The sequence below is a fragment of the Mastigoproctus giganteus genome, chromosome 5 (genome assembly GCF_048544385.1).
Source record: "Mastigoproctus giganteus isolate SK-2022 chromosome 5, ASM4854438v1, whole genome shotgun sequence".
In the NCBI taxonomy this organism is placed as follows: domain Eukaryota; kingdom Metazoa; phylum Arthropoda; class Arachnida; order Uropygi; family Thelyphonidae; genus Mastigoproctus; species Mastigoproctus giganteus.
Genome location: NC_143579.1, coordinates 114,669,995 through 114,691,068, shown reverse-complemented (window position 1 = coordinate 114,691,068; position 21,074 = coordinate 114,669,995). Strand labels below are relative to the sequence as shown.

The window sequence follows — 21,074 nt, the reverse complement described above, 5'->3', positions numbered from 1 at the left end:
TCTTGGTGTAGGATTCTTTGGCAGCAGGTCTTTGCAGCTGATTGCATCAGACCCCATTCCCAGAGGTTAACTATGAAACTCACTGTCCCTCCCTAAATGAGGCTCTCTTGCCTCATTTAGGACCAGACCAACATGAGCCTCCTTACTCTTTCTGCTAACCTCCATATTTCTATTGTCCTCTTTTTTTTTTTTGCCGCATCGGCTTCTGTGGCCATAATGCACCTCCCAAGGTTTTTGCAGTACTTTGATCCAAGCCCAAGGTGGGATTCGAACCCACGACCTTTGAGTTGCCAGGCAGCCACTTTACCCATCCGGCTAGCTCGGTCGGCCTATTGTCCTCACCCATTTTCACAACCCTACCTGAACCTTTCTTTTTCCTGTTATTTTATTTTTTTTTAATTTTTTTTTGTGTGGGCCCTCCCTGGGAAGCTCAGGTGACACCCCCCCCCCCCGAGAGAGGGCCCACAACATAAAAAACTATTTTTATGTTGTGGGCCCTCTAAAAAACTATTTTTAAAACTTGTTTCCATCCATGACACTTCCTGTGTCATGGATGGAAACAAGGGTCTGTGGTGCTTCACGTGACCCTAAGAAGAGAGGACAGAAGAACAACAGAACTTTACATCATAAGATAACACTCACACCATTTAACATTTACAGGAAACTGTATCTCAGCACAAAACAGAACTACAAGTGGACTTGTGGGCAATCATCGGTGCCACATGACCCTGAACACTATGTGCACTATGTAGTCTTTATCAGTATTGACAAAGAAGAAGCAAGAATGGTATCATTACAGATTATCACATTATCATGTTAACATATGAGAACTATAACTATGAGAACTGAGTTATATAAAAATGCTAGAGGTCAGATGAGAAAAAAGAAGGCTAAGTATAAAAAACTGCCTGACCAAATGAAACATGGTCTATATTCATTTTATCTGATAAGCTTTTACACTAGTTAACATACTGATTTTTCATAATAATATGATAGCAGTAATAATCTACTCACTGAACAAAAGGCACAAAATGTTGTTTTTCTTCATCACTTTCCAATTTTCCACTAATTATATCAGTGATTTCCATTGCTAAAGATGAAATAATAGCAAAAATATAAAATGATAATAGTTCCATATTAATTTTAATGTGGAATAATTTTTGCATTTTTACATTAGCAAGCAAACACTATTTCAGGAGATTTAAAGTTTTTAACAATAAATTTTAAGCACACTACGATAAACTTTTTAAAATGGTCATTAATGGAGCCTATTTCATCCATGTTTCAAGATCAAATAATATTAGTCCACACTGGAATGCCTTAGCGTCCCTCCCATATTGTAACTCTGCATACTGAATAGCTTGAAATTAAATCTGAATAGCCAATAATCTTCAAAAAAATGGAATGGTTGAAGTAGAAAATACCATCAGAATATGTGAATAGCATCTACTTGCATTACACAAATCTGGTTTTCTAATGAACTATGAGATTTGGGCTATAAGCAAAAATATACAAACCAAAGAAGTCATATGGTGTAATACAAGTGCATTGTCTGGGTCACATAGTCTTTTCTAAACTGGTAAGAGCATGTGTGTGTGTGTGTGTGTGTTGGGGATTTTCTTTATTTGTGAACTCAACTGACTTTCACTTACCAAAACAAGGCTTTTCCACATAAAAAATTTTCAAAAAAAAAAAAAAAAAAAAAAAAAAAAAAATGTAAACACACACAATAGAAATTTGTGAAATAATGAGCACTTCAACCTGCAAAGAGTGTAATCTGCCTTTAATTTCTTAAAGAATTACATATTATTCCGGGATGTTTCATGGTACTTCCTATACCATTTCTTCAGTTAATTGCCATCCTTATACATGAATATTACAAGAATACAAAAAAGCATTACAAAAATTCACTAAAAGCAGTACAAAAAGTACTACAAAACATCTGAGAATAATTTGTAATTCTTTAAGAAATTAAAGGCAGATTACACTCCAAACAGGTTGAAATACTCATCATTATTTCACTAATTTCCATTGATTGATATATCTGCATACCATACTGCTAAAAGTATAATTAAAAATACATATCACCTAATCTCCTGAAATAAAACATAGGTGAAGCACATCTGCATATTAAACAGATCTTTTGATAAACAATGCCCTGCACTTGTTAAATAAATCCTCATATATTCTCCTCTTAATATTATTAGTGCCAATGTATACAATAATTACCTTTTGTGCCCTTAAAAGATGACAACTATTCTATAACAATGTCATCAGCTGTTGCCTCCCAGCAGGCATACCCTGGTACTATTCAACATATCCTTCTTATGTTGTGTTTATGTTGTACCAAGCCATCTGCTGGCATTTTGGCCAGCCTAGTTTTTACCCAATGGGATGGAAAAAATTTACAAACATTTATGATTGGACAATCTGGCAGCTGGCTTGCCATCTTGATCTGAAATGCACAAAATCAAGTCTACCTTTCAGTTGATTTTTTAGAGATGGAAGATGACCCACTGTTGTGCATCTCATTTTCTGTAGTGCTGGCAGAAAGTCTTCTGCTTCAAAAAAAATTGAATCTGATGACATGAATCCACTACAGTAAAGCTCACACAATTAATGAATAAGAAAATTACAAAACACATAATTGATTCAAGGACAGTTAATAACTGACAGGATGAGTAGTGTATAAACAGACCATCCCTAAATTGCTGGCTTGGCGGCCAGGCATTCATGAGCAAAAAATATACACCGAACATAACAAGCTGGTTCAGTCCCACTCCAACATGCCAGCCAACATGTAGTGCCTTATCGCAAATATAGCTTTACAGAATAAATTTCCTGTTTCCATGATAACAGATTCTTTAGTATGTTTTGTAATTTTCATTATATAAAAAACATTGTTGACATATTCATGTATAGTATGCTAAATTCATATTTTTATCATACAGATCTTTAATGGTCAGAAATTCATAGTTCATAAGAATTAGAGGAAAGAAAGAGATGCATAAAATAATTTAAATATATATGCATTTTACTTTATCATCTCACTATAATTACTTCGCACAGATTATCCTGCAACTTCGAGTTTAAAAGTTGCACTAAGATACCATTGTTGTTTGAATAGCCACTAAAGTACATAGTGTTGAATGTGGCAAAAGATATAATAGCTTACAGTAAAGAAGAAGGATCTCTTAAGTAATTCTATTAAGTAAACCTTGAGTAGCTTGAAATGCATAAGTTGTAATATAAGTTCTGTCCATAAGCCCATATGGAGCTATTACGGCATGAAATGACTATCACAATGAGTATCTTTAGTGATGGTTACTGCAAACCAGTAATGGATTGGGCTTTGTGTGGTTCCAAAGAAGTATAGCAAATTTTTTGTTCAAGTCTTAATTGAATAAAAAGATTCCTGGTAAACACTCACGACCAAAGCAAGTGCAGCTGAAAATGTATAGTCATAGAAAAAGTTGCTCAATGTATAGGAACACACATTGAGCAACTGAATCACATTATCTTGTATAGTCATTGCCAAATGACACAACAATTAAATTCTAAATTTAATTTTGGATAGAGACCTCCATGGAAGCCAGTGATCTCAGACACCAACCAGAAAATAGGGCCAACTAATACCAGGGTCGATGTAGGAAGACTGGAGGCAAATCACGTGGTCTGATGAATCTAGATTTATACATCAGGCATCGATGAAAGAGATGCACAATGGAGGGAAACACATAAGGCACTGGAACCATCTTTGCATATACAGTTATTCCCTGGCTTATGTAAGCCTGAGTTACGTAACTTCGGACTTATACCAATTTTTTTGGTAAAATTGTAAAGATACTTTCTGTATAATTTTTAAGAGTGAAGTCGAATGAAGGAACAATACGTTTTTCTTTTTTTTGTTCCTATACAAACTATGTTGGATAATAACCTGCAGCTAACTAGAATCTAGGTAAATAACAAGAGTTGACATTTCAATTTCAGCTTTAAAAATTCTGAAAAAATATTAGCATTAGTAGAGCATATGACGCAAGAAGGCAAGCTTCTTGCGTCATATACTCTACTAAAAAAAAAAAAAAAACCACTCCCATTTCACTCCTCCGTTCGTTCGAAATGCCTGTCCAGCTGAGCCTTAAATTTATTTAGGCTATCAACTTCCACAACAAGGGATGGAAGTCTGTTATACCAACCAAATACCCACTGGCTAAAAGCAAATTTCTGCACATCTATCTTATTAGAGGGGAACAGGTATCCTGTGTGTTATCAGACACTCAGCCTAAAACACTGATGGATCCAATATCTCTCTATTACAAAAGATTTAGGAGAAGTCCGGTTGGCCTGCCTCCCTAAAATCCACTCATGCACACCTCCTCGATGGTAAGCCCTGTTACGTCACTTAGGTGGCAATGAACGTGTAGAGTGGTTCTCTTCAAAACGCGTGGTCAGCGTGAAGAGGAAAAGACCAAACCCTCCAGCATATGAGGGCACAACAATACAAATGGCCCTCAGTCCCCAGCAGCTTTCACTCTCCCTCTTACAGCAGCGAGAGGATCAGAGTGGAAGCAGAGGGTGCTAAGAATCTCTGGGTACGACCAGATTCCCATGCACGGAAACTGAACTTGGCCTGTTATAACGTACGATCACTCATTGGTGAAGACAGGATATTAGAGCTGGAAAAGGAATTAGAAAATATGAATTGGAATATCATTGGTTTGACTGAAACAAGAAGAAGAAATTAATCACTTATAAATTTATCAAGTGGAAATCTGCTGTACACCAACGGAAACAGTGAAAGGAGTGAAGGTGGAGTTGGGTTTCTGGTCAATAAAGATTTTAAAAACAACATTTTGGAATTCAAAAGTACATCACCAAGGGTGTCAAGACTAATACTCAAGATTTCTAAGAAGTACAAGCTAAAGATTATAACGATTTATGCACCAACATCGAGCCATGATGATGAAGAGGTTGAAGAAATGTACACCGAAATTGAGTCTTCTAGATGAGCAGAAAACCCACTACACTATTATTACGGGGGACTTCAATGCTAAGGTTGGAAAAAGGCAAAAGAGCGCAGAAAGAGGAACTATAGGAAATTTTGGAATTGGTGAAAGAAATAAAAGAGGTGAAAGACTTGTGGAATTTGCAGAATCTCAAGGACTGTCAGTAATGAACACTTTTTTCAAGAAAAGGGTGAACAGAAAGTGGACATGAAAGAGTCCAAATGGATTAACAACTAATGAAATCGACTTCATCCTCACTAACAGAAGATATATTGTGAATGATGTTATCGTCCTGAACAAGGTAAATGTTGGAAGTGATCACAGAATGGTAAGATGTACACTTGATATAGATGTAGGAAAGGAAAAAACTGACTCGAGTAAATAATACAAAGGTCTTTGAGATAACAGAGGAGGAGAAAAAGCAGTATGTACTGGAACTTAAGAACAAGTTTGAGCTTCTGCAGACTGCTCAGGACCAAGATATCGACGAGGAATATTACAACTTTCTGAAAGTGATAAAGCCCAAGAAACCTATAGGGAAACAGAAATCCAAAGAAGAAAAAATTAGTCAAGAAACACTTGCCATGATGAACCGATGACGACAAATGAATAGCAAGAAAAACACTGACAGGGAGAAAATTGAGTATACTGATAGTTATGCAAAGCCATTAGAAAGAGACTCAGAGAGGACATAAGAAGATTTAACACAAGAAAAGAAGAACAAGCATTAAGGGAAAACAAGGGATTTAAATCAGCAGCCATGAGCAGTAATACAGAAAGACAAATGATACTGAAACTGAAGAATCGTGATGGTGTACTTATAAACAGCAGAGAAGGCATAATTCAAATAGCAGAAGACTACTATAGAGAATTATACAAGGAGCGAGGGAATGATACCAGCAGTGGGGAAGATGGATTGCAAAGTAGCAACACATACGATATACCCAATATTCTTCCTGATGAGGTAGAACATGCATTGAAGAAAATGAAGAATCAGAAAGACCCGGGGGAAGATGAAGTTACTGTAGAGTTGTTAAAATTGGGAGGAAGAGACATAACACAAAAACTGGCAAGGCTCTTCACAAAGTGCATTAGAAAAGGTGTGACGCCTAAGCAGTGGAATAATGCAATCATAGTTTTGCTGCAAAAGAAAGGAGATAAATCAGAAATTGGAAATTATAGACCAATTAGCTTGTTATCCCATATCTACAAGTTGTTCACAAGGGTCATTACTAACAGATTAGAAAGAATACTTGATGAGAATCAACCGAAAGAGCAAGCTGGCTTTAGGACAGGACTCTCAACTATGGATCACCTTCACGTAATATCACAGCTAATGGAGAAAGCAAATGAATATAAAACGCCATTATGTCTGGCATTTGGGGATTATGAAAAGGCATTTGACTCCATACAGCATAAGGCAATATTTCGGGCACTGGAAAGACAAATCATTGATATCCCATATATTATGATTTTGAAGAAAATATATGAGAGTGCTACCTCCTTTATTAGACTAGACAAAGACAGTAGGAAATTTAAAATTGAGAAAGGAGTTCGACAAGGAGACACAATATCTCCGAAGCTGTTTACTGCTGCCCTTGAGGAAGCTTTCAGAAGATTAGACTGGTCGCAGAAAGGAGTCAATGTGAACGGAGAGTACCTAAACCATTTACGATTTGCAGATGCCATTGTGGTCATAAGCCACGATCCCAAAGAATTAGAGGAAAATCTTAATCAGTTATGCACAGATAGTAAGGATTTTGGACTAAAGATGAATATGTCTAAAACAAAAGTAATGATGAACAAGTATGCCACAGAAAGGGAAATAATGATTGAAGGAGCAGTAATTGAAAAGGTGGAGTCATATACTTATCTGGGACAAGTTATTAGCTGTAATAATGATAAATGGCTGGAAGTCAAGAGAAGAATAAATTTTGGATGGATAGCATTCAGGAAATATAGTCACATACTGAAGAGCAATATCCCAGTTAGTCTGAAACGTAAAATAATGAACCAATGTATACTCCCCACCATGACTTATGGAAGTGAAACTTGGGTACTCACCAAAAGAATGGAAGAGAAGCTGAGAACTACACAGCGAAGAATGGAACGAATAATATTGGGAATCAGACTGTTAGATAAGAAGAGAAACACATGGATTAGGCAGCAAACTCAAGTAAAGGACATTCTTATCAAAACTAAAGAACTAAAATGGTCTTGGGCAGGACACATAGCTCAAAGACATGATGACAGATGGACTAAGAAAATAACAGAATGGTACCCAAGAGGAGCTACAAGAAAACCTGGAAGACAAAGGCGGAGATAGATAGATGAAATTCATGAGTTTTTGGGTAGTAAATGGATGGCCAGTGCTCAAAACAGAAGGAACTGGAAAGTTGCTGGAGAGGCCTTCATCCTGCAGTGGATTGAAAATGGCTGACGATGATGATCTTACATCTGTCTTTCCTCAATCTGAATTTATGCCCTCTCAGGTGATTATTCTGAACAAGAAGAAGCATCCCATCGTCATTGAGCATGCTCAAACCATTCAAGGCTTTATACACCTCTATCAGTTCACCTCGCCGGTGCCTAGTTTCCAGACACTGTAATTTGCAAAACTTAAGCCTTTCTTCGTTAGAGCAACCCTTTGTTCCATTCACTAATCTTGTTGCCCTTCTCTGAACTCGTTCCAGCAACTCTACATCCTTCTTGAAATGAAGCCTCCAGCCCTGTATACAGTACTCAAGGTGTGGCCTGACCATTGCCTTATAGATGGAAATAATCACCTACTTATGTTTGCTAGAAAATTTCCTGTATATCATTGATAAGACACCATGAGCTACTCTTGCAGCCCATCTGCACTGCTCAGAGAACTTCAAATCTACCTGCACAATTACCCCCAGGTCCTTTTTGTTCTCTACCACTGTCAGCGTAGTACCACAGAGTTGATACGTTGTTCTGGGGTTGCTGTTTCCCATATGTAGTACTTTTCAATTGTCAATGTTCAACTTCATTTGCCACCTCTCCGCACATCTGCTAAACCTTACCAGTTCCTGTTGCAGCAGTATAGAATCAGTAGTGTCCTTAACAACACTGCCAACCATTGTATTCTCTGCAAACTTGGACATTAAGCTTGATATACCATCATCAATATCATTTATAAATACAGAAAACATTAATGGACACAACACTTTTTTTTTTTTTTTTTGTAGTTTTTGGTGCATTGGCTTCTGTGGCAATAATGCACCTCCCAAGGTTTTTGCAGTACTTTGATCCAAGCCCGAGCGGGATTCAAACCCACGACCTTTGGGTTGCCAGGCAGGACCCAACGCTGAACCCTGAGGAACTCCACTAATAACATTAGTCCATGATGAGCAGTGTCCATTGATTACCACTCTCTGTCTTCTCCCCCTCAACCATCCCTTTATCCATAGCAGCAATTTGACTCCAATGCCACACTGCTCCAATTTGTGCAGTAGTCTTCCATGTGCAACAGTATAAAAAGCCTTTCCTTGCATCCAGTCCTTTGCAGGGAATAACTTTCCCTCCAAAGTTATTCCCCTGCATTCAGTTCTTTTGTGACTGCATCATAGTATCCAATCAAATTGGTCAGGCAAGACTTCCCCTTAACAAAACCATGCTGTGTCCGAGCTATAACTGAAGTCTTGTCTAGATGATCCTGCAATGCTTCTTTAACTAGTGCCTCCATTAATTTTCCTGGAACAGAAGTTAAACTCATAGGTCTATAATTACTTGTGTCAGCTTTTGATCCTCCTTTGTGGATTGGGGTCACATTTGCACTTCTCCAGTCTATGGGTACCTCCCCTGAGTCTAAAGAAGCCTTCACAATTATGGCTAAGGGTTTGCTTACTTCCTTTGCTGCCTCCTTTAATATAACTGGATAGATCCCATCCACTCCAGGTGCCTTTTTTATGTTTATCCTTAACAATTTCTCCTCCACTTTCCTCTCAATTACAAAACCATCTAGTTCACTTCACCTCTGGCATTCCCCTTCCTCATGTGTGATTGTTATTGCTATTTGGTTTTTTTAGGAGCATTAGCAACTAAGGCCATATTGCTCCGTAAATATGTGGTCATTCTCTGACCATTCTGCATCCTCCGTATTTGGTGGTGACGGGCTCGAACCCCAGTCTAATCAAGAAGCGTGTGCTACGCACTGCTGCTCCTTCCCACCTGGCTACGGAGGTGCCATGTGTGAATGTAGATGCAAAATACTCGTTTAGTTTGTTAGCCGCCTGAGCAGGATCCTCAACTGTTGAAATATCCAGTGGACGAATCTGATTCACCCTTTTCCTTCTAGAGTTTACATAGGTAAAGAAATCTTTTCTGGTTTTCTTTGCATCCTTTGCCAAGGATTTCTCATAATCTGTCTTTGCTTACCTAATTTCCTTTGTGATTAATTTATATGTATCCCATGTATTTTTCTCTAAATGGTATTATCACTAAAGAAAATTTAAATTAAAAAAATAAGCTGTAAATTAAATGTTCAAATACAAAATACCAGAATTACAGAGAAGAATTAGGAGAAGGGAGGCGGGAGAGAGAGATTACAGATATTAACAGAACTAATTCACAGAGTTTTAACAGGATAATTTTTCATTTTGGTATTAGTATTAGCAGTGGAAAATGATTCATAAAAGAAAGCTTATACAGCATTGGCCAAAAAAAAAAAAAAAAAAAAAAAATTACATATCCATACCTCCAATAGTTTGTCTAGTTCTTCATTGAATTTATTCAAAAATTCAAGTTTAATTCAATTTTGTTTGAAATTGAATGTTTTAATTTAAAAAAAATTCAATTTTGCATTTCCATTAAACAACTAGTAGAGTTAAATATTTTCTGTGACAAAAGTAAAAATAAATCTTGGTTTAGCATCTTAAAGCAGATCATCTTGCATTGAAAGATTAATAAAATAAATAATATGAAATAGTCACCTGCAACTCCAAATGGCCTTCGTAAGCCTTCTGATGGTCTTCTTTGGTTGTGCACAGATTTTTTATGATCAATTTCTTTAAATTCCATTGATCCTGAAGAAAGAAGGTTATAAACTTTTTCAGTGCATGCACAATTATTCTGTTATAACAGAAATCAAACTTTTCACTTTGTAATTTGTATAATTAAAAAAATGTAAAAAAGTATACACATAAATTCTATTAAATAATAATATTTTTCTTATTTTGACTTTATGGCCGAATATTAGAATGGGTGCATTGTGAAAAAAAAACCAAATTCCATAAAAAGAAATTAAAAAAATAATAATAAATAAATAAAAAAAAACCCTAAAAAAGGTCATGAAATATTTAAATATCATTTAAAAAAAAATCAAAATGTGCCATTACTTATGCATTTATTTATTATTTATTTTTTTTCCAACAATATCCTCTACATTTTATACATGTACCATATTTCTTCAATTCTCAGATGCCATCGATTGTAGGACGCACCTTAATTTCAGTACCACCAACAGAAAAAAAAAAGCTTTGATTCTAAGAAAAAAAAAAAATAAATAAAATGAAACACTAAAATAAATCTAAAAAATATTTTTTATAATAGAATTCAATTTACTAACAACAATAGTATTCATCAGTAGGTATGTTATTTGTCACTTCCTTCTGAATCTTCTGAGCCCTCGATATCTGCATCTGAATCAATATCAGAGCCTACTTCACATTCAGGGTCGATTCTTCTGAGACATTGTTATCTTTATTATCCCATAATATATCGGCTTCTGAGCCATTGAGAGCATTGGTGATGCAACATTTTTTAAATGAGTGCTTGACTATTCTTTCTGGGATCAGCTTCCCAGCTGTTGATACCCATTCTGCCAATTTTGATGCCGGTGCTTTCTTAATTTTTCCGGAAGGTGTCAGCGGAAGGTTGTAGGTCAACAGCCAGAATTCATATTCCTTTCTCAAGTAATCCTTAAATGGTTTGTTGACTGAAACGTCGAGTGGCTGCAGTTGGCAGGTCACGCCACCAGGAATCACAACCAAGTCACCACGTTTTTTGCACGATTTTATTTTTGACCCGTTCGGACAAATTCCATGAAATGCTTTAAGTACTAGCATGCTAGGTGGGTTACGAAGACTTCCAGGACATCTGGAAGTCTTCGTAATTCCACACAACATTTAGCCAGTCTTCAGTAAGCTCTGCCGAAATCTATCCATTTTTTTTGTGCATGCACAATAACATTTTTTGGGAAAATTTCATTCTTCGGTATGGATTTTCAATTTAAAATTAAATATGGTGGCAACTTTTGACCATCAGCGGCGATATCCTGATTTTCGTAGCCCGTGCTTATAATCTTGATTTCTTTAGCACCTTTAGCATTGATGGTATAATTTCGAAGAAGACTGGGGTTTCATCAGCATTTCCAATTTGACTAAACTCATAGTTTCTTTTTTTTCCCTTAATTTCATCACCTGTCACTGAAAGTTTATCAGCTTCTGTTGAAAGTCTGCAGGAATTTTTTGACAGATAGATATTCGGCACTTTAATGATAATCTATTATGACTCATGAGTCTGTTGCACCAGCCGCAATTGCCTTTAAAAATTATTTTCTCTATTCCGAGGAACTTGGCAGTTTCTCGGGCTTTCAATTGCATGGCCTGTCGAGTGATGGGTAATCTTTTTGCACATGTCTCCCTTACAAAACGTATCACAGCTTCATCGACTTGTGGAAATCTTCCTTTCTTAGGCCCTGTAAAGCACTTGGTTGTTGCTTTGCATGGAAATATGGAATTCCGATCATTTCTCCAATGACAAACATTTATTTCACTAATGTCAAAATGTCAACATGCAGCTCTATTTCCATGTTCTTTTGCATACACAATAACTTTTAGTTTCAATATGGCTTCGTAGGGCAATCTTTTTGACATTTTAATGTGCAATAAGGGGTCAAAATGAATGAAATACAGTAACTCCACTTCTTACGTACCTTTAAAGATTCAAACAAAACTTCCTAGCTTTCGCTGAGTGAGCTCCACTATAATGAAATAATAGTGGCTTCACATTTCGAAAGCACATGAAATCACCCACACCACTTTATTCTGCAATGGAATTGGAGAATGCGATAACAGTCAAACTTGGAGGCGGGGGTTCCGCATAAAAACAAAATGTGTGACGCTGTGTGCAAAGCACGGGAAAATTCGAAAAAAAAACTGTGATCGTAAGACGCCATCGATTCTAAGACGCACCCCGTTTTTAGAGACATTTATAGGGGAAAAAAAAAAGGTGTGTCTTAGAATCGAAGAAATGCGGTGAAATTTTGGTGAAAGAAAGAGTGACGTAGCATGAGGGAAAGATAGAGTGAATGGGAATGAGTGGAAGGGCAAATTAATTGGCCAAAAGAATATACAAAGTTAAAAATAACTTACACTATTTTATATATACTAACAAACATTTACTAATCACAGAAACACTATCACTGCATTCTCCACCGGCCTGCTAAAAAAAAAAAAAAAAAATTGCAGCTAGGCCTGCACCACAACTGAAGAATAACAGTAAGTTGAGGTGCCCAGAGAGTGCAGTGAAGAAAGCAAAAGTCGAATAAATGAAATGAGAGCTAGAAGAATGAATGAAAGCGTAAGTGTGTGAAAAAAAGAATACAAACCATAAATGCTACAGTTAAGTACACACTAACCCTAGTTTTAATTAGTATTTAAATTTTCATTACACGTCACTGCATCCCCCCCCCCCGATGTGTAAGAAAAAGATGAATGAGCGTGAGTGAAAAAAAAAAAAAAATATATATATATAATATATATATATATATCTAAAACTTGGGGGGAAAAAATTATAAAATAAGAAAAAAGTAATAATAAAAAAAAAAAAAAAACAAAGAATGCAAGTAGAGTGAGAATGCAGATTATGAATGAAGTAAATGTGACTCTCCCACTCCTTCGTCTGGTGGGTTCCTGCTGCCATCTGACATATCCCACCCCCAGAGCGGGATGGGCAGCTTGACCTTCTTACCGGATTCGACACTACATGGACATGACAACCATCACCGACAAAGACATACTGCGGCTTTGCTGCCGACACGCCCATTGGCAATCTGAACTGGGTACTCTAACCCGGTTCCCTTTAAAACCCCATCCCCAGGCAGGGGAGGGAGGAGACAGGTCTCTGTCTTCTCCCCTCCCTGCCTCCCCCCCATACTTCGCCTGGTGGAGCTCGTCTCCACTGACCTCTTTGGGGATGCCTATTCTATCAACCCTATTCTTCTGTCCCCCCCCCTCACGAAACCGACCGAGTACACCCCTTAACAATGCTCCCAAATTCTAATTGTCTAAATTCTGCCGGTTTCATGGAAATCTCTATGACAACTAACACTATTATCTTTTATCTAGCGTATAGCCCTCACATGTCTAAATTTAATAACATCAAAAGTTGCTGGACTTATTAGGCCTTTTAACACATCTCTCTAACATTCAACCCCAACCAGCGATTTCCTAACAGCAATCCCATAAAGCGTTAATGTCAAATGCGTAATTTTTTTTTTTTTTTGTCCTAGCCACAGAAATCCCAAGGAAACTAGGTGGCAGGACCTGCCAGAGCAACTTGTTGTTATACTGGACACACCCGGCTAGCCTCCACGTGACGAGGTATGTGTAACGTTGGGCCCCACTGGGGGCCTGGTAGCCAATAAGCCGGAGAACAAATGGGCACGACACATCACACTGCACAGACATGGCCCACACACTTTCAAGTCTCTGGCTTGAAAGTGTACTGTCCTCGATACAGCGAACACACGCGGAGGTGGGAGAAATCCCAGGTGCCGTCTGACACAAACATACCTTATGCACAATTACTCCCAGGTCCTTTTCATTCTCTCCTACACTGAGTGTAGTATCACCCAGTTGGTACATTACTCTGGGATTACTACTCATATGCAGTACTTTATATTTGTCAATGTTAAACTTCAGTTGTCACCCCTCAGCCATCTGCTCAACTTTTCCAGATCCAGTTGCAGTACCGTACTATCATTAATATCATTACCAACTCTGCCAACCTTCGTATCGTCTGCAAACTTAGACAATAACACTAATATACCTTCATCAATATCATTGATAAATACAGAAAACAACAATGAACCCAACACCAAACGCTGGGGGACTCCACACTAAATGAAGAGCAGTGTCCATTGATTACCACTCTCTGGCTTCTCTCACTCAACCATCCTTTTATCCATTGTAACATCTTACCATTAATGCCATACTGCTCCAACTTGTACAGTAGTCTTCCATGTGCAACAGTATCAAAAGCTTTCCTAAAATCCAAGTATATGATATCAAAATTATTTTTTTCATCCAGTTCCTTTATGACTACATCATAGTATCCAATCAAATTTGCCAGACAAGACTTCCCCTTAACAAACCCATGAACTGTAACTGCAGTCTTGGCTAGATAATCCTTCATTGCTTCTGTAACAAGTCACTCCATTATTTTCACAGGAACATAAGTCAATCTAACAGGTCTGTAATTACTCGTGTGACCCGTCGATCTCCCCTTATGAATTGGAGACACATTTGCACATCTCCAATCCATGGATATCTCCCCCGAGTCCAAGGAAGCTTTCATAATTATAGCTAAGGGTTTGCTTACTTCCTTTAATATAAATGGATAGACCCCATCCACTCTAGGTGCCATTCTTATGTCCACTTTCAACAATTTCTCCTCCACTTTGCTCTAATTTATTACAAAATCATTTAGCTCCCTGCCAGAGTTTGATAAGCTGCTGGCCTGCACTTTCCTACAGACTTCCTCATGTGTGAATCTAAATGCAAAATACTGATTCAGTTTGTCAGCTACCTCAGCAGGTTCATCAACAATCGAACTGTCAACATCAAATGGACCAATCTGATTCATCCCATTCCTTCTACACTTTACATAAGAAGTCTGTGTATGTGGTTATTGTCAGATAGACAATAATCACATACGTATTTTCAAAAGCAGAGTATTAGCTTAGATAAAAAACAAAAATTTTATCATCCTATTAAACAAAATTTATCATCCTATTTTCATCCTAAAATAAAATTAGTATATATTTTAACAACTACAGTTACATCTTACTTTACGCGTGTTTAAATTACGCGAATTTAAAATAATTTTTAAATATTTACAGATAGCACAACGAGAGGGGGAGTACGTACCCAAACAGATATTCAACCTTGATGAAACAGGTTTATATGGGAAAAAAATGCCTGATCATACTTATATTTCCATTGCTGAAAACACTGCACCATGGTTTAAGGCATTGTAAGATCAGCTAACACTTATGTCCGGTGCTAATATGTTATTTTATTTATTTTTTTTTTTTTATGTAAACCCCAAACCCGAGAGGTATTAGAATCTATAGTACTTAGTACCATTGGGGGTTGGAGGTTGAGAAGATGAAAGAAGATATTTGTTGATATCGGACTTGAACTTCTGTAGACTAACCTTCAGGAAATACGTACGAAGGAAGGTTGTTCCAGAAAATGGCAGTTGAATGAATAAATGAGGAAGATGAAAAGTTGGTTCTGTGAGTTTGAAGTTGGACAGTACATGTTCGGACTGTTTTGAAAGAGAGAGCGGGAATTATAGAAGCCAAATCAGAAGAACAGTGCCCATAGAAATATCTGTAGAAGAGGCAGGCAGCAGAAAGAGTACATCTATGAGACAGCCAGTGGAGAGACTCTGTTAGAGATGAATCATTAATTAATCTAACTGCCCTCTTCTGAATGGAATCAAGAAGCCTGAGAGAGGTTTTGGGGGAACCACCCCAGATGTGGGAACAATATCCAATGGTAGGAAGGATTTGAGATTTGTACAGAGTGAACAGCTGTTTGGAAGAAAAGTAACACCGAGAGCAAAAGAGAAAACCAAGTTTTTTAGATGCAGAGGAAGCAATATTTGTAATGTGCTTGTGCCAAGAGAGATTAGAAGTCAGGGTAATCCCCAAAAGAGATATATCATTTTGCCTAGAAATCGGAGTATCACCAAAGATAAGCATAGGAGGAGAAGAATCCTTTTTGCAAGATATGAGACAAGACTGAGTTTTAGAAGGATTGAAATCAACTAAGTTGTCTTTGCCCCACTGGAGAATTATCTGAAGATCCGCATTTAAGGAATTGGTAGCAGATTTTCGAGAAGTTGAAGCTGATTGAGCAGGACAAGGTTTCTCAAAATGGAAAGTGGAATGCAATGTGCTATTATCGGCAAAACTATGGATAGGATTTCCAGTCAATGGAAGAAGGGCATTAATATACAAGAGGAAAAGAGTGTGGGAAAGAACTGAACCTTGGGGGGCCACCGGCATCAGTGGAGAAGTAAGAAGACAGAGGGCCATCTACCATCACCCTCAGTGAGCAATCAGAGAGAAAACTGGATAACCAATTACAAAAAACAGATGGGAAACCATAACATGAAAGTTTGTTTAGAAGACCTTTATGCCAAACACGATCGAAAGCCTTTGAGATATCAAGAGCAACTACTTGTGTTTCTCCGACCCTTTCCATTGAATTAGTCCATAAATGCGTAAGTTAAGCCAGAATTTCACCAGTGGATCGACACTGACGGAATCCATATTGGTGATCGTTGATCAGACGGACGGTTTCTAGATAGTTTAAGAGTAGGCGGTTAATGGATTTCTCCATTACTTTAGAAAGAGTAGAAGTAATTACAGTGGGACGATAATTGTATGGGAGGGATTTGTCACCCTTTTTAGAAACTGGCTGAATATGAGCAAATTTCCAAGCAGAAGGAAAAACACCTTTGGAATAAGAAAGTGAAAAAAAGGTGGCAATGAATAAGAGTAAGTTCAGGAGCACAGATTTTGAGAACAGATGGAGAAATACTATCGGGACCTGGAGCTTTCTTAGCATCTAGATTCGTCAAAATCCTTCTGACATCCTTTTGATGGAAGACCACAGGAGGCATTGAATGGAGCATGTTTGGAATGGTGGGAGGTGTTTTACCAAGATCATTAATACATGAGTTGGAAGAAAAATGGGATGCTAGCCGGTCAGCTTTATCCTTGGCTGAAGTGACAACAGAACCATCTGGTTTGGACAGAGGTGGGAGCAGATATGGGCAAAAGTTGCAGCCAATAGCTTTGGCAAGAGATCAGAATGATCGGCTACCATTAGGGCAAGAAGCAAGTTTTCTACTCTTAGCCTGTTCAAACTCTAGTTTGGATTGATTAGTAACTGCTTTACAATTGTTGCGAGCTTTGGTGTAGGCAGAAAATGAAGCTGGAGAATTAGAAACAAGCCAATTACGATATGCAACATTCTTCTCTACAACAGCCTTAGCACATTTATTGGAAAACCAAGGTTTAGATAAAGGACGAAATATTTAAGAGTAGTGTGGAATAAAGGATTCCATTCCTGCAAGAATAATTTCACTGACACAATCTGAGCAAACGTTGACATCAGAAGTTTTGGAACAGTAATCCAAACAAGGAAATGAAGAAAAGAAATTTCACAGGTCATCCCATTTTGCATTCTTGTAATGCCAAAAAACACGAGGTTGGGAATCGCCATGAGATAAAGGTTCCATTGGAGAAGAGACAATCACCAAGTTGTGATCTGAAGTGCCTAAACGACCTCTCACTTCGACCGGGTAGTAGTAGTAGTGGCATATGATGCAAGAAAGCAAGTGTATGAGCTTATGCAGCATCAGCCAAAAAAAAAAAAAATCACACCATTCCCTCCAAATGCCTGTCCAGTTCCTCCTTAAATTTATTCAACCTATCAACTTCCACAGCGACAGATGGAAATTTGTTACAGCAATTAACCACCCGCTGGCTAAAGGCAAATTTCCGCACATCGATTCTAAATCTGTCTTTTCTTAATTTGAATTTATGCCCCCTTGGGTTCATAATCTGAACAAGTGGAAGAATCCCTTCAGAATTCAGCGTGCTCAACCCATTCAAGGCCTTATACACCTCAATCAGATCACTGCGCAGGTGCCTAGTCTCCAGCCACTGCAATTTGTGGAACTTAAGCCTCTCTTGGTAAGAGGATCCCTTCATTCCCCTCACCAATCTTGTTGCCCTTCTCTGTACATGCTCAAGTAAATCTACATCCTTCCTAAAATGAGGCCTCCAGACCTGTACGCAGTACTCAAGGAGTGGCCTGATCATTGCCTTATACAGAGGGACAATCACCTCCTACTCGTTGCTAGCAAAATTCCTATATATCAGTGCCAAAACCCCATGACCTGCCCTGGCAGCCTGTCTGCATTGCTCAGAAAACTTCATATCTGACTGGACAATTACTCCCTAACAGTCCCACGTATATTTGGTACTTAGCAGGGTTGTTTGTGAGAAAAAGATCAAGCGTATTGGCTGTATGATTAGGATTGTCCGGTATTCTTGTAGGTAAATGAACAATCTGTGCTAGGTCATTAGTAATTGCAAAAGTCTCAGCATCTCGACCTGCTGAGTTCGGTGTGACTAGAAAATAGAAGCCAGCTGGAGTTGTGAACATTAAAATCACCAAGGAAAATTACCCCACTGTTAGGAAAGTTGGACTGGAGAAAATCAAGTTGCAAAGAGAGGAAGTCAAGGGGATCCAAGTGATTAGTGGAGTTGGGAGAACGGTAGAGACAACAGATGATTTGACACAATGAGGTAGAGAGATTTTAAGCCAGAGAAGATCAAAGAGAGGAGATTCCAAATTGTCAAGTCTCTGACAGGGAATATCAGAACGGACATATGCACAAGTACCACCATTGAGGCGAAAGAAATCATACAGCGAATAATTTGGGCATCTGAGATGAGCAGTAGTTGAATCAACCGATAACTGAGATTCTGTCAGAAAAAGTACATGGGCTTTGGCAGATTGCAAGAGGAAATGGACATCGTTGAGATTCGAATTGAGACCACGTATATTTGTGAAATGAATTAGGATGTGCTTGGGAGGTTTAGATCTTTTTGCAGATAAGCTTGCTCTATTAGTTTGACAATTCATGGTGTATTCAATGGTAAGAAAAAGTGAGTGTCACATACTGTATGAAGTAATGAAATTTTTGGATATGGCCTACACGTGGTAAGAATATACCCAGATCCTTGACATAACGTGGCCTCGACAATGCTCCCCGCATGCACACTACTCGGACTCCCTCCAGTCACTATGTGGCAGAGTACAGGTAGCAAGATTATACACTAGCTCATCCGGAAGCCTCCTAGAGAGTTACCAATAGGTTCGGTCCGGTGTACTAACTAGCAGCCGGCCTGCGAACACCATTTTAGAGCTGTACCCTCGAAATGTAAGGAATACTGGATCTCGCCACGACGTTCATCATAACCTCAAAAGTCATCAATCATACTGCATGATGGAAGAGATAGGAAAGGGTTGACCGGAACTTAGCTCTAGAGACTAAACATGTGTTCCACCACTTCAAGCCTCCAATAAGCAAAGTGGTGGTATATCACCGGTTGATGAGAGTCATTTACCAACTAGTACTGCCTGGTAACATAGAGGGGCGGCATTCCTCCACATGGTGTGGGCGTCACACCTTGACCGCTGCTTACATTGGTTCACACCTGGGTGGTCACCCACCATGTACTTGAGCATGGAGGTTATACCCAGGATTACTAACAGTCGCACCATCGTGAAGGTGCAAGCAGAGGATTTGGCTGTCACAGACCGTGCGGACTTCGCCGAAATTGGGTCCACTCGACTTGAGTGTCACCCGAGTATCAGTTCCATCAGCGTTTTAGACTCCTAGGTAGCAAATACAGCTTGTCTGGCATATCTGAAAGAATGTCTGTGACAACCTCAAGGACCAAGTTTTCTGAGATATGAAGTTTTCTGAACAATGCAGACAGGCTGCAAAAGCAGATCATGGGGTTTTGTCAATGATATATGGGAATTTTGATAGCAAGGAAAAGGACCTGATTGTCACTAGTCAGGCCATGCCTTGAGTACTGCATACAGGTCTGGAGGCCTCATTTTAGGAAGGATGCAGATTTGCTTGAGTGTGTACAGAGAAGGGTAACAAGATTGGGGAGGGGAATGAAGGGATTCTCTTACCAAGAGAGTCTTAAGTTCTGCAGATTGCAGCAGCTGGAGACTAGGTATCTGTGAGGTGATCTGATTGAGGTGTATTGTGCCTTGAATGGGTTGCTCATGCTAAATTCTGATGGGATTCTTCCACTTGTTCAGATTATGAACCTAAGGGGGCATAAATTTAAATTGAGAAAAGACAGGTGCAGAATAGATGTGCGAAAATTTGCGTTTAGCCAGTCGATGGTTAATTGCTGGAACAAACTTCCACCTGTGTTTGTGGAAATTGATAGGTTAAATAAATTTAAGGAGGAACTGGTCAAACATTTAGAGGGAATGGTTGTGTGAATTTTTTTTTTTTTTTTTTTTTGGCTGATGCTCCATAAGCTCATATGCTTGTTTTTTAGCATCACATGTCACGATTACTATTACTATTGCTCGTCACCCTTTGTTCCTCGTTTGTGAATTTTGGACACATTGGCACACTCCAATCTTCAGGGATTACCCTCAAATCCAAAGATGTTCTCATAATTATGGTTAAGTGGTTGCTCTGCTGCCATCCTTAATATGAATGATTAGATCCCCCCCCCCCCGGTGCCTTTTTTTATGTTCAGCTTTAACAATTTCTCTTCCACTTTCCTTTCATTTATCACAGAAATTTAGCTCCCCGTTGGAGTTTGATAAACTTCTGACATCCCCTCACATACTGCATTTCTCACGTGTGAATGTAGATGCAAAATATCTACTCAGTTTGTCAGCAAACTGGGCACGGTTATCAACAGTTAGACCATCGACATTAAATAGCTCAATGTGATTCAATCACTTCCTTCTGCTGTTAATATAAGTATAGATGTCTTTGTTGCTTTTCTCTGAATTCTTTGCCAGGGACTTCTCATAATCTGCCTCAGTTTACCTAACTCCTTTGTTTACAGACTAATTTATATATACCATAGGCTTCTATAATTTTAGTGTAATTATATGCATTCTATGCCACTTTTCTATGCTACATGTCTTAGTAGTTCATCTGACATCTATTTAGCTCTAAGCCTTG

At 38.3% G+C, this 21,074-nt stretch overlaps 1 protein-coding gene across 1 annotated transcript in view; it reads right to left on the bottom strand.

Moving 5' to 3' along the window:
* mbc (dedicator of cytokinesis protein myoblast city) overlaps positions 1-21,074 on the bottom strand; it is a 966,604-nt gene that overhangs the window by 749,082 nt on the left and 196,448 nt on the right. The window contains exons 11-12 of the mRNA XM_090373417.1: positions 9,962-10,054; positions 1,015-1,090 (exon numbers count right to left, since the gene is read on the bottom strand). Of these exons, the coding sequence (XP_090229543.1) occupies positions 1,015-1,090; positions 9,962-10,054 (169 nt within the window). The remainder of the gene's footprint in view (positions 1-1,014; positions 1,091-9,961; positions 10,055-21,074) is intronic.